Source organism: Rousettus aegyptiacus, unplaced genomic scaffold (genome assembly GCF_014176215.1).
Source record: "Rousettus aegyptiacus isolate mRouAeg1 unplaced genomic scaffold, mRouAeg1.p scaffold_m13_p_12, whole genome shotgun sequence".
Lineage (NCBI taxonomy): Eukaryota > Metazoa > Chordata > Mammalia > Chiroptera > Pteropodidae > Rousettus > Rousettus aegyptiacus.
This window is the reverse complement of record NW_023416287.1, coordinates 53,820,204-53,833,829: the sequence shown is the minus strand read 5'-3', so window position 1 is coordinate 53,833,829 and position 13,626 is coordinate 53,820,204. Positions and strand designations below refer to the sequence as shown.

Here is a 13,626-nt window from a genome sequence, read left to right as displayed (position 1 = left end):
ACAATAGCTTTTAGAAAGCATATCTAATAATTTACTTATACTTACCTGTTGCTTCTTTTAACTGATTTGTTCTGCCATGGTGGATCTATCACAATCACATCATATGTTTTCTTATCTGAAAACAAAGACATAACTTCAGAAATTACCTCTGCATATGATCACTTTAAAACTAAACATCTTCAAAACTGAAGTGCATTCAATACATACACAAATATAATGGAATGGATGGAAGGTTTGTGGCATTTATTTAAACAGAATAGTTTCTCTAAAAAAATTAAGATATTTCTCCTATAATTTAGTAACATTTGGATTGCAACATGACTTTACCTACTATTATTTTTACAGAGATGCCCTGAAAATAACTTCAGCTCACTTAGCTGGACACCAATGATTTGTAAAATGCCTGATAAGTCTTTGTAGCAACATTAATATGGTCCTTTTGAACCTCAGTTTTTTGCTTTTTTTAACTTCACATGTGAAATAAACTTTAAGTCTTATAATTAATATATTTGCCATAATAATATTTCCCCAACTGTCTACTAGTGTCCTTTTTTCTGATCCAGGATCCAAATCAGGATCACACATTTCATTTAGTCGCTATGTCTCCTAAATCTCATCTGGGAAAGTTCCTCAGTTTTTGTCTTTTATGACCTTGACACTTTTGAAGGACACTGGCCAGTTATTTTATATGTCCCTCAACTTGGGTTTGGTGTTTCCTCATGATTAAATTTAGGTTATTAGTTTTGGCAAGAGTATCACTGAAGTTATGCCATGTCCTTATCAGAAAATACAGGATATCTCATTATTCGTGATAACACCTTTGACCACTTGGATAAAGTGTCTATTCAGTTTCTCTAGTTTTCCCTTTGTAATTAATAGGTATCTTGTTGGGGGAGGTACTTTAAGACTGTGCAAATATCCTGTGTTTCATCTTTTCACACGCCATTTTGACATCCAAATACTATGGTGTTTGCCAAATGAAAATTTTCTAGGTGCATCATTCCATCCACATTTATTAATTGGAATTCTACTGTAAGGAACAGCTGTCCTTTCTCCCTTTTTTATAAACAAAGGTATATTTTTCTAAGTATATAATCTCATCAGTAATTAAAAGAAAGCAAATTAATGAGGAAGTAAGTTTTAAAACTATTAGAGTAACAAAGGTCAAAAAGAATGAGGAAAAAAATGTTCAAACATAGCATGATTTTCTCATTAATTTGTTATCCTGTCATTTACCCTGAAGAATTTATGATACTGTAACATGAATAACCACTCATGTGTAAGATGGCTTGACAATAATTAAAAGAAGCTTTTAGTTAATGAGCTATGTTTTTTAATAACTTAAAATTTTGAAATAAAATGTCCAAATAATAATAAACAGCAGATTAAATTCACCTTGATCAACGTCTTTTATCTACCTCATCCCATAGAATATTATAAATTGTAATGTATCAAAAACATATAAATCGCTGAACTCCTGATGCAGATTATCTCATTTAATCCTCAAAACGGCCCTCAGAAGTAGGTATTATATTCATTTTATAGATTAAAAAACTGAAGCACAGCTTTGTGAAGTGCCCAAAGGCTCACAGTTAGTTAAGCTTCAGAATCTAAATTCAAATTCAGGTCTGTGTGACCCTGGACTTCAATATTTAGGTTTCTTAACTTTATTACAGGAAAATATTTTAAGAAATTTAAGACAATGAACTTGAACATTAGCTTAAAACGTAATCTAAAAGGCTAGGGATGGTTTTTTCTAATTTGCTATGAAAAAAAGTTATTTGGTCAAACCCAATTATATCCTGAATTCCTAAGCACAAAACAGTAACTACATTTGCTCTCTTGAGGACTAGTTAGTGTTTGACCTTTTGTTCATAAGAATTCAAAATTTTTTTAAAAAAACAAAAGTCTGCACATTAAAAATGAATTTAAAACCAAAATTACACTGAGAAAATTAAGTGTTTACCCTATCCTCATAAAATGTTTGCCCTCATTCACTATTCAGACTAACTCTTGACTTTTGAGGCTGCAGAAAAATTATTTTTTCTAATAATAAATATAACAATTACTTACAATTCAGAAGTGGGTGCATACAAGAAATGTCAGACAAAAGAAAACTGCTTTTTGGTGGCAGCAGATATTTCTGTCCCATTAAAGTAATCATTTTTGTAAAGCTAGAATTGTTTTCAACAACCTGTGAAAATAAATTCTGCTCTGTAATAGACACATCATCTTCCATCAATTGTAATGCTGGAAGTTCCATTTCATTCAGAGAAGGCAAATGCTTTGCCATTTCACATAATTCTGACAAATTGCAGGTATCAACTGGTAAAGTAATGGGATCACTACTTTTGTCCCATTTTTCAGAAGGTGGATGAAGAAAGCCACTTTTAAAACCTTCTTGGATTAACTGTGAAGATCCATCCAAAATCAGACCCCTGATCTGTAAGAGAATTTTTAAAAGTATGTTAAAAGGTCACTGACATTAAAACAACTTTCTAAATAATGAAATTCGTACTATGCTTTGAATAGTTAAACTTTAGGATTGAAATCAACATTCCTAAGGCTTATAAGAAAATAATTTTATACAATGAAAGAATGTGTGAGTATACTTTAAAACTGCTGTTTCCTAATTGGAGAGTCAAACTAACTTCATAAACACACTGAAAATTAAATCACCAAACATTATATATGAGAATATATCCTTAAAAAGTTATAAAATGAATTTGATTATATGTTTCCAGAAGAAAGGATAATTTATAATTTGTAAAGAGAATCAAGTTTAAAAAAGATTTAACCTCAAAATTTTCTAGTGATTTAATTTTATAATAAACATACCTTTGCTTTTATAAAATTTCCTTGCATTATTAAGAAAAAAGTAACTATAAAATAACGTTTCGCTATAATACAACTATACTAATCATAAAAATAAAAGCCAAATTCTGCTTTTGGATGGAGTACCTTTAATCTGAAATTTAAAGAAAATTTAATTTTAAGTGCATATTTAATGTACCTAAAGAAAAACAAAACGAAACATCTGACAGTAGACTGGACCATTATAACCTTGAAAATGTGAAAAAAGAAAGTCTGAATGAACATGAATTTCCAAAATGAAGGCATCTACTACATTTTGCTGATTCTCAAACACTGTTGGCTGGGAAGGGCACAGAAAACTAGAAGACGATACCTTTCAGATGAAAAATTTTAAGTGGTTATCAGAGGGTAAGGGAGGAAGGAGGTAGACGGGGTAAAGGGGGTCAAACATGTGGTGACAGAAAGAAATCTAACTATGGGAAGTGAACACACAGCGTAAACATATATGTGCCTTACTGTTAAAGCGTACAGCTGAAACTTATTGGTTTTTGTTAACCAAAGTCACCATAAAATTAAATAAATAAATACATTTTTAAAAAAAAGAAAGAAAGAAAGAAAGAAAGAAAGAAAGAAAGAAAGAAAGAAAGAAAGAAAGAAAGAAAGAGAGAAAGAGAGAAAGAGAGAAAGAAAGAAAGAAAGAAAGAAAGAAATTTAAGTACAGGCGAACCAATGCAGCGAAGCAACTTTTAAGTTCAAGTTATGATATATAAGCACAGAAACTCTACTTTCGAGAACTACATTTTTTAAATAATTTTTTAATGAGGAAGAGTTCCTAGTGATTGAGAGAAAAATTGAGCCACTGACTGATAACAGGGAAAACTAATTCAGACCAAAGGAAATAATGCAAAACCTCAGCATCAAACAGACCAGAGTCAAATCCTGACTCTGCCATCTCCCACTGGTGTAACCTTTAGCAAGTTTCTTCCTATGCAGAATGAGGATCATAAGGCTCACCTCACAGAGAGCTGGAAGAATTCAATGAGAAATCAGGTACAAAATGCCCAGCATGGTGCCCAACTGATGGTAGGTACTCAATAAACATTAGTTCTCTCCCACTAACTCCCATGCCATTTTTATCAGTAAGCATCATGACAGGGTTTTAAAACTGCTAAAATACATTTCCTCATATCTGGATTCACAAACTTATTAGTCTGTTTACAAGCAGATCTCTGAGATAAGCTTTAGATGCAAAGGCCTAAGATCTGGTGAGAAACCTGACCTTGATCAGTGTGGAAATCTGGTTCCCAGGCCAATGCCTAAAAAGCCTATCAAGGCCCAGAATGCAGCATGAGTGGCCAAGAGACAGCCAGAAACCAGAGCAGCCAAAAAGGGGAAAGGTTATTTGAGCTTCAGTTCCTGTCCTTCACCTGTGTACTGTCAACAGATGACCCCAATCGGGTCTTGCAGCCTTGGCACTGGTCATTGTCACCACGGTCGTTGGCAGCAATCTGTCTTGGCTCAAGTGTAGGGGGAGGTAGATGTCAATCTTCTTGGTTACTGTTGTGCCTACATGACTCTTGCTATCAAATCTGGAATACTTGTTAAAAGGGTTACCGAGCTGCAGAGCACGCTGCTCCAAGCATACAGATAATATTGACTGCCTTCCAGAACTTAGAGGTTTCCCTTTGAGGGACTTTTTTTCAAATGGTGCTTTTAATCCTGGGCTGATTGCTTAGAATTTCTTTCTTTCCACTGAATATTTTTGCATTTGATCTGGTTTTATCTCCTTTCAGAGTGACTCCAATCTTTGAGCTATATGTGAGCATCTTCTAATACCAACAGAGGTGATTATCAACTGAATGGGCATATACATAGCCCTGAGTCTCACCACTGCTTCCCTTAATTTCTGACCCACTGTCTCCAGGCATCAAATGAAGATGAATCTTCTCTAAGTCAACATAATGATCAATGAGAACAATCTCACACATTCCTGTCATCACTGGTCACATGTGACTGTAGAATATGAGCTAAAATGATAGTTAGATTTGTCCAAGAAGGCCATCCTTTCTGTGGGCCAGTTTCCTTAACTCATTTCCCATTTTCCCGGAGAACACTCGCTGGCAGCACTTGTGGCTGTGGCATTTAAAATAATTTGTGGGTATCCCCAAAGTTTGCCACAAAATATCTCGCTTTATTATTTTCGCATTGCTGCAGTATATCAATAGTCTTTGGGAACAAATGACATCATTCTATTTATAGTATTCTGTTTTTAGTAGTGGTATGTCCATTTACAAAATATAGTTAATTCTTGATCACTGAAAATGTCAAATCCTAAAAAACACATAGCATTCCTACACGTGATGTTAACATCATTCTCGAAGAATTATTAGTCGAAATTCATTTGATGAATCCAATATATGTATACATTTGTTATGTTAGGATTAGAGATAAGTTCTGTTTAGAAATAACTCCAAAATAGTTTTTATATTTTATTTTCATATTGAAAACCAGTCATATTTGCTTCAGCCTCAAAGAGCATGTTTATGTAAAATAAAATTAATCCTGGCAGTGAGCTGTATGTTTTTTCTAAATGAGAAATGGGTTAAAAGACTATTTTATCCTCTTCATATTTATTCACAGGCTCACCTACTTTTGCCATTATCAGTGATTCTCCACCTTGAATCACTTTACTTCTCTAAGCTTCAGTTTCAGCATTAGCAAGATGGAAACAGACACAATATCCCTGTCCTAATAACTGGGTTTGAATGCTGCTCTGTCTGGTACCAGCTGTGTAATTTATCCAGAATCTTCCTAATCTGAAGCTGCTGCCTCACTATGGGCCAGGTTGGCCCTGGGACAAATTCTTTGGGGAAAACTCAGCTCCCCCACCCCTCCCAGCCCCTATCCCAAGGTCCACACTCTCAGAATCCTCAGGGACTGGTACTCCTCCTAGCCAGCTCAGCTGCCATTTTTCAGAATCGCCTTCATGCGCCCGTTGCTCACCTCTACCCATTGGCTGAGCAGCACCTCTGTTGCCCCCTAACTCACGTCACAACCCATAAGTCTAAAGAAGAAAAATTCTTACAAGGCTTTCAGACCTTGGATGGATGTTAAGCAGTGCAGAGCAGTGGTCTCTAAAAAAGGAGAAACAAATGATTTCTCTAGATTACTGCTTTGAGAAAGTTTCCAGGCAGCAACTTATGGAATGAAACTCATTCAGAATCCAACGGCCTCTCTGAATTGAAAAATAGAGCTGGGTGTCTGCAAAAGACAAGCAGCTAAAATTTGTAGGGCAGGATACCAGAGAGGAGAGAGCTGAACAAAGAGATTTTGAAAGCTGCACAGGCTTAAGTCGCCAGCTGAGCAGTGATCAACACATACATGTGATGAAATTACCCAATGTCAGGGAAATAACCAGATGAAATGATCAGAGAGAACAATCCCCAGAGCTCACACAGAACTGGGAACATTTAGTGTTCTATCTGGCCAAAATGGAAAGGTAATTCACAGGACATCAAGAAGATGACTCAGAAGAGTATTGCCTCAGCAATTGGGGGAAAAAAAAAACAGCTCTAGACTAAAGTCTGCTCTGGTCTTAACTACAAAAGTTTAAAGGAAATCTCAAAAAGGTCAACCAGTTTCAAAGTTGACTGTGTTCAAAAACAAAGTTCAAGAATACTTATAGGAATATGAAAATATCCAGTACTTAACAAGCTAAAATTGAAATATCTTACCAAAAAAATAAATAAATAATTAACAGGAATAGAAAGAAGTAGAAAAATTCAGCACATTATAAAGGAAAAATCACTCAATGGAAACAAACAGGAATGAATAACACAAATGACACAATTAGTAGGAAAAGGGGTAGGTTTACTTGCAGCCCATTTAGAAAGATTAGAAAAGGGTATTAAAACACTTATCATAACCATATTCATATATTCAAAAATGTAAAGAAAAAATGAGCATGTTAAGAAGAGACATAGAAACTATAAAAAAGACCAGATTGAGTATCTAAAGATAAAAACTACAATATAGAAATGAAAACTACATTAGATTGGGTTAACAGATTAAATACTGATTAATGCACTTGAAAACAATGTAATAAAAGTGTCAGAAGGAGAAAGAGGAGGAGATAAAAGAGGATGAGGAGATTACGTTAAAGAATATCCATAATCAAACTTCTGAAAAACAATGATAAAGAGAAAATGTTCAAAGCAGTGATAGACTTCCAACTCCACTTCCAACCAAGATGGAAGGGACAACAGCTTTCAAGACACTGGACACTAAGACTATAAAAGATAATGAAAAAAAATTAGGTAAGCCCTATGACTGTCCCCCACTAACTGCCTGGAAAGTTTCCAGATGATAGAAAGAAGGAATCTGGGTGGAGCCTAGAAGAAATCCAGAGGAGAAGAGACAGAGCTGAGAATATGGGCTGGCTAAGAACATTAGAGTTCACAGAACAGACTACCAGAGATAAAAGAGCTACACAGAGGGAGAACTATATACCTGCAGGTAGTCACACTAGAGAAATTCCCTTAAGAAATGATCAGCTAAAAGTGTGTGATGGAACTACCCACGGCCAGGACAAGGACAATTGAAAAGGACTAGAAGAAACAGTGCCTGGAGCTCCTGCAGGACCAGGAACAGTGCCTGTTTCCAACATTCAGACTAGAAAACCTTATGATTTACAAGGCAATTGGGAGACAATTCACCACGAGTCTCTTTGAGCAGAGACAATGACAACTTTTGATCCAGAATAAATTTTCAAAGATATCTATATAACATGGAAGATGGAGACTGCATCTCCCTCCAAGGCAGAGGGCAGATTTGTTTTCTGTTGAGGTTGAACAAACCTGCTTGCAACTCATTTAAAAGACTGGGGTTTCCTAAGTTTGGAGTTCTTTAGTTATGAGTCAAATCTGCACGCACAGCATCCAATGAGGCTGCTTGGCCTTGTCCCCATGGGACTTGGAGTACAAGAAAAGTCTATAAACAGAAAGCACATGCTTCCTGCTACGCGGGGAGCAATAAAATCCTTATTTTAATAAAATCTGAGGTCTAAACTTGCTAACTTGCTAGCTTCCAAATAGGGTAAAAGCTCAGACAGGTCACAGTTCTTGAAAGGGTATTGGGTAGATCACAGATCTTGTGTGAGTAAACAAGAACATTAGCTTTAGACTAAACACTAGTCTAAACTCAACGAAAAAAAAAAAAAAAAGAATCTTCCCACCAATTGATACATCAATTAAACCAAAAATCTAAAGACACAGAAGTACTGAACAACACTACCAACCAATTTGATCTGACATTCACAGAACATTGTATCCAACAATTACATAATACATATTCAAAAAGAATATACAAAATGATATAAAAAGAGCACACACGTACAGTCAACAGTAACTCATATGCTGGACCATAAAACAAGGCTCAATAAATTTAAAAGGACTGAAATCATCAGAGTATATTCTTCTTATACCCCAACAGATTTAAGTTAGAAATAAATTACAAGACAGTATCAAGATAAACCTCAAATATCTTGGAATGAAATAGCATATTTCTAAATAATATATATGTTAAAATGAAATCACAAGAAAAATTAGAAAATATCTGAAAGTGAATGAAAGTAAAAATATAAAATATGTATCAAAATATATGGAGTACAACTAAAGCAGTGATTTGAAGGAAACCTACAGCTTTAAGTGCTTGTATTAGAAAAGGAAAAAAATCTAAGTTTACTAACCTAAGGGTCAACTTTCTTGAGTTAGAAAAAGTAGAGCAAAGTAAACCAAAAGGAAGAAAATAATGAACAGATATTAACAAAATATAGAGCAAATACACAGTAAAGAAAATTAAAAGCTGGTTCTTTGAATACACTTGGTGAAAATTCCAAGATTCAAATCATGGCTTGATCTTTCTGGTGATCATGCTCATCTAGGAGCCATCCGGGCTCCTATTGCTCTTAACGCTTAGGAATGTACAAGAGTTTTTAGAACCCCTAAGTCAGGGACAGGGTTGAAGACAATGATTAGAACAAGAGATACTCTTAGTGTTCTTATATTTTAGGAAATAAGAAGCGTTTTAGGAACTCTGTGCCAGGAACCAGGGGCAGAGACTAATATATATATATTTTCTGTTATCTCACATGTACCATTCCCACCAGCAATGCACAAGGGTTCCAATTTCTCCACATTCTCGTCATCACTTGTTTGTTTGTTTTTCTTAATAGCCTTCTTGATAGGTATGAGTGATAATCTTATTGTGGTTTTGATTTGCATTTCCCTAATTATTTGTAATGTTGTGTAATGTTGAGGATCTTTTTATGTGCTTTTTGGCCATTTGTATATCTTTTTTGGAGAAATGTTTATTCAAGTTCTTTGCTCATTTTAAAATTGGGTATTTTTTGTTGTTGTCCTTGAGTTTTTTAATATATTCTGGATATCAATTTCTTGTCAGATACATGATTTGATATCAAGTATAACTTTATACCAATAAATTTGACAACTTAGATGAAAGGACAAATTTCTTGAAAAATATAACTTGCCAAAATTGACATAAGCAGAAATAGAAATCGTGAAAATCCCTGTTATCTATTACAATGAACCTAATTTTGTTACTAAAAACCTTCCCCAAATGGAAACTCCAGGCCTAAATAATTGCACTGGTGAATTAACATCGAATATTCAAGACAGAAAAAACACTTATTCTATACACACTTCAACAAAGAATACATATAGATGTCAAATGGCATATGGAGATGCTCAACATTATTAGTCATTAGGGAAACACAAATTAAAACCTCGATAAGATACTACCTCACACTAACTAATATTCCTAAAATCAAAAACCTGATGACCAGCAAGGATGTGAAGCAAATAGAACTCACACATTGCTGGTGGGAAATGCAAAACAGTACAGCCACTCTGAAAAGCAATCTAGCATTTTTTATAGAGCTAGACAAACATTTACCAGCAATACCACTCCAACACAGAAATTTAAAACTCTATTACAAACACACTTAAGCAAATCTCCAAAAACTATGATAATATAATGAAATTTCATATCATGACAATTAAAACACAATGTACCAAAACCTATGAAATGCTGCAGTGCCCACAGGAAAATACATAACATTGAATACCTCCAATGATTAAAAAAAAGAAAAAAGAAATGAATTAAAACAACTTAGAAAAAATATGTATTAAAGCATAAATTAGAAAATTTTAAAATTTCGAAAACTAATAAATGAGGTACACAGTCAATCTATTAAAGCTTTATTTGACATGATCCTCAAGTCTACATTAGACATCCATCCCATATACCCTCATAATATCCTAGAACTCCCTGAAAAAGTGTTTTTTACACTACACAGTAGTTTAGTTTGTCTGTGTCACTCAAGAAGATAAGTTCTGTGATAGAAGGACTATATCTCAACCTCAATTGAAGTCCTGGAGCTGACACAGTGTCTGTTATACAGCTGGTATTAAATGAATATTTGCAAGTCAATTATGTTAATTTAATTAATGAGTGAAATGAATGATAAATGGATAACTAAATAAAGGAACTAGAGAGGAAGGAAAAGAGAGGCACACAAAGATTTAGAAAAAAAAAATTATATAGCAAATTCTACTCCAGGCTTTTCCTTAATATATGTTCCTTAAAGTCACCTACATATCTTAGCTTTTAAGTCTTTGTACCAAACTTTTTAATAGTTCATTCCTGAACATTACATTAGAGCAAAAAGATTCCAATTTCTATGAAATGTTTACTTGATAATAAAATGGCCATATATTACCTTTATTCAAATTTGCTAGTAAAAAGACCTCTGAATTATATTTTGCAAATATTTTGACTTTTTAGAGTTTGATTACATTCTGTAGCATACAAATGTTTCATAATATATAGTTTTCATAAATGGTCACAAGTATTTTATAATCTGAATACACATGAATTTAAGAAATTCTATCTAATTTCATTTAACATTTTAAAGTAGAATTAATTTCCTTGTACAATATCAGATACTGGATTTTTGCATATTTCTACAGTTAATCTTGTAAATGGTATATCCAGGCAATAGCTATATTTCCAAAATTAACAAAATACAGTAGACTTTTGGTATTAAAGGATTTAGAATTTGTGTATTCAGTCATCCTCAATACATTTAAAATCTAATGTATTAATGAAAACCATAATGAGATACTGCTCTATACCCATTAGGATGGCTGTTATTAAAAAAATAGTAACATTAGGATTTTCCAATCAAGATGGTGAATTAAGTAAATGATGTGTTTATATCCTCTCACAACTATATCAAAATTATAACTAAAATACAGAACGACCATCACCAGGAATCACCTGAAGTCTAGATGGACAAAAGTCCTACAACTATGGATATATAAAAGCCACTTTGAGACAGATAAGAGAGCCGGAGATGTGGAATGGTTTGGTCCCATACCCATGTTTGGCAGTCAAAAATTGGGAAGGATAGTTCTTGCCCCTGAGGAGGAGGGAGGGGCCACAGTGCCACACCAGGCTCTTGAGACCAGGGTTCCAGTGCTGGGAAATAAGTCTCCAAAACTTCTAGCTGTGAAAACCAGCAGAGATTGTAGCTGAGTGAGACAAAGGGTCACTTGAGTACCAGGCACTCCTCTTAAAGGGTCCATACATGAATTTACTCACTGAGGGACTCACTGAATCTGTGCTCCAGTACTGGGGCAATAGCTCAATAGCACCTGGCTTCAAGGCGAGGGTTGTAGGGGAAGCTTTTTCCCAGACAGAAGCACTGGCAGAAGATATTGTTCCTTTGTTGAGCCCTCCTCTCTCCCAGCAGATGCAGGCGGGCACCTTATCTGTGTCTCCATCAACCTGGCTACCACCTTGGTGATTTCCTATGACCATGCCTAACCCAACTGGAAGGCTCACCTAAGCTATCTACAGTGGCTTTTCCATACAAACAGCCTGTCCTGGCTCAGGCTGCAGACTTTTCTAAAATCTCTCAAAGGTTCACAAACTCCAAACAAGCAGCATCTAGCCTCAGCATGCCCCGTACTTCTTGCTGAGCAGCCTCAACCCCGGCAATGGCAGCAGCCAGCCTTGGTTCAAGGCTTGGCCTCTTTTAAGCACCTCCAAGCCCAGCGCAGATGGTGGTCATCTGCAGATCACTCTGCGGCTTGTACCAGGTGGCCTCGGGCAAGACACAGGTAACAGCTGAACTTGGTTCAGTGGTCAGCTTCAAACCTAGCCACCTTCACAGACAACGCACCAAAAAGACAGGTGCCTGAGACCTGCTAAAGTAAATTCTGCTCCATAGGGTCAGCCCCAACATGATAGTCAGTCCTCGTAACCAATCAGCCTATGGGTCACTCCCTTTCACTGACATGCAAACAGCAACTAAAGCTCAACTACAACAAGAGGACACACATAACCCACACAAGGAACACACACTTGGGGTTCCCAGCTCAGAGGACCATGGAGACTATGCCACTGGGCCCCACAAGACACCTACTACATAATGCCACTCTACTAAGACCAGGAGACATAGCAGCGCTACCTAACACATAGAAACAAACAAGGGAGGCAGCCAAAATGGGGAGACAAGAAAGTCCCAAACAAAAGAACATAACGAAGCTCCTGAAAAAGAACTAAACAAAATGAAGACAAGCAATCTACCGGATACAGAGTTCAAAACACTGGTTATAAGAATGCTCAATGATCTCAGTGAGAACTTCAACAAAGAGCTAGGACACATAAAAGTGGAGATAGAAAATATTAAAAAAGAACCAGTCCAAAATGAAGACTACAATAACTAAAATAAAGAATACATTAGAGGGAATTAACTATAGATTAGATGAAGCAGAGGATCAAATCAGTGATTTGGAAGATAAGGTAGCAGAAAACCCCCAATCAAAACAGCAAAAAGAAAAAAAAATACAAAAATATGAGGATAATTTAAGGGGCTTCTAGGATAACATCAAGTGTACCAACACTCACATTATAGGGTACCAGAAAGAGAGAGAGGGAGAGAGAGAGAGAGAGAGAGAGAGAGAAAGAGAGAGAGAGAGAGAGAGATCGAAAAATTTGTTGAAGAAATAATGACTGAAAACTTCCCTAACCTAGTGAAGGAAATAGACATACAAGTCCAGGAAATGCAGAGAGTCCCAAACAAGATGAACCCAAAGAGGTCCACAACAAGACACATCATAAATAAAATGCCAGAGGTTAAAGAAAAAGAATCTTAAAAGCAGCAAAAGAAAAGCAGTTTATTACCTACAAGGGTGCTCCCATAAGACTGTCAGCTGATTTCTAAATAGAAACTTTGCAGGCCAGAAGGGACTGACACAAAATATTCAAAGTGATGAAAAGCGTGGACCTACAATCAAGACTATTCTACCCAGCAAAGCTATCACTTAGACAAGAAAAACCTTAAGGAGTTCGTCAACACCAAACCAGTATTACAAGAAACGTTAGAGGGACTTCTTTAAGAAGAAAAAATAAATAAATAATTTAAATAATAAAATGGCAGAAACTACATATCTATCAACAATTACCTCAAATGTAAATGGATTAAATGCTCCAGTCAAAAGACATAGGGTGGCTGAATGAACAAGAAAACAAGATCCATACAAGAGACACTTCGGATCAAAAGTCTAACAGAGAAAGTAAAGTGATGGAAAAAGATATTTCATAAAAATGGAAACAAACAAAAATACTAGGGTAGCGATACTTAGAAAAAAGACTTTAAAACAAAGGGTATAATATGAAAAGATGCTCAACATCGCTAGCTATTAGGGAAATGAAAATCAAAACCAC

General features: G+C 35.4%; 1 protein-coding gene and 1 pseudogene across 3 annotated transcripts in view; both read right to left on the bottom strand.

Annotated features, from left to right (window-relative positions):
• METTL4 (methyltransferase like 4) overlaps window positions 1-13,626 on the bottom strand; it is a 36,360-nt gene that overhangs the window by 15,599 nt on the left and 7,135 nt on the right. For all 3 annotated transcript variants that reach the window (XM_016156829.2, XM_016156835.2, XM_016156844.2), the window contains exons 4-5: window positions 2,074-2,443; window positions 46-115 (exon numbers count right to left, since the gene is read on the bottom strand). In XM_016156829.2, the coding sequence (XP_016012315.2) occupies window positions 46-115; window positions 2,074-2,443 (440 nt within the window). The remainder of the gene's footprint in view (window positions 1-45; window positions 116-2,073; window positions 2,444-13,626) is intronic.
• On the bottom strand, window positions 3,536-5,037 carry LOC107516769 (annotated as a pseudogene).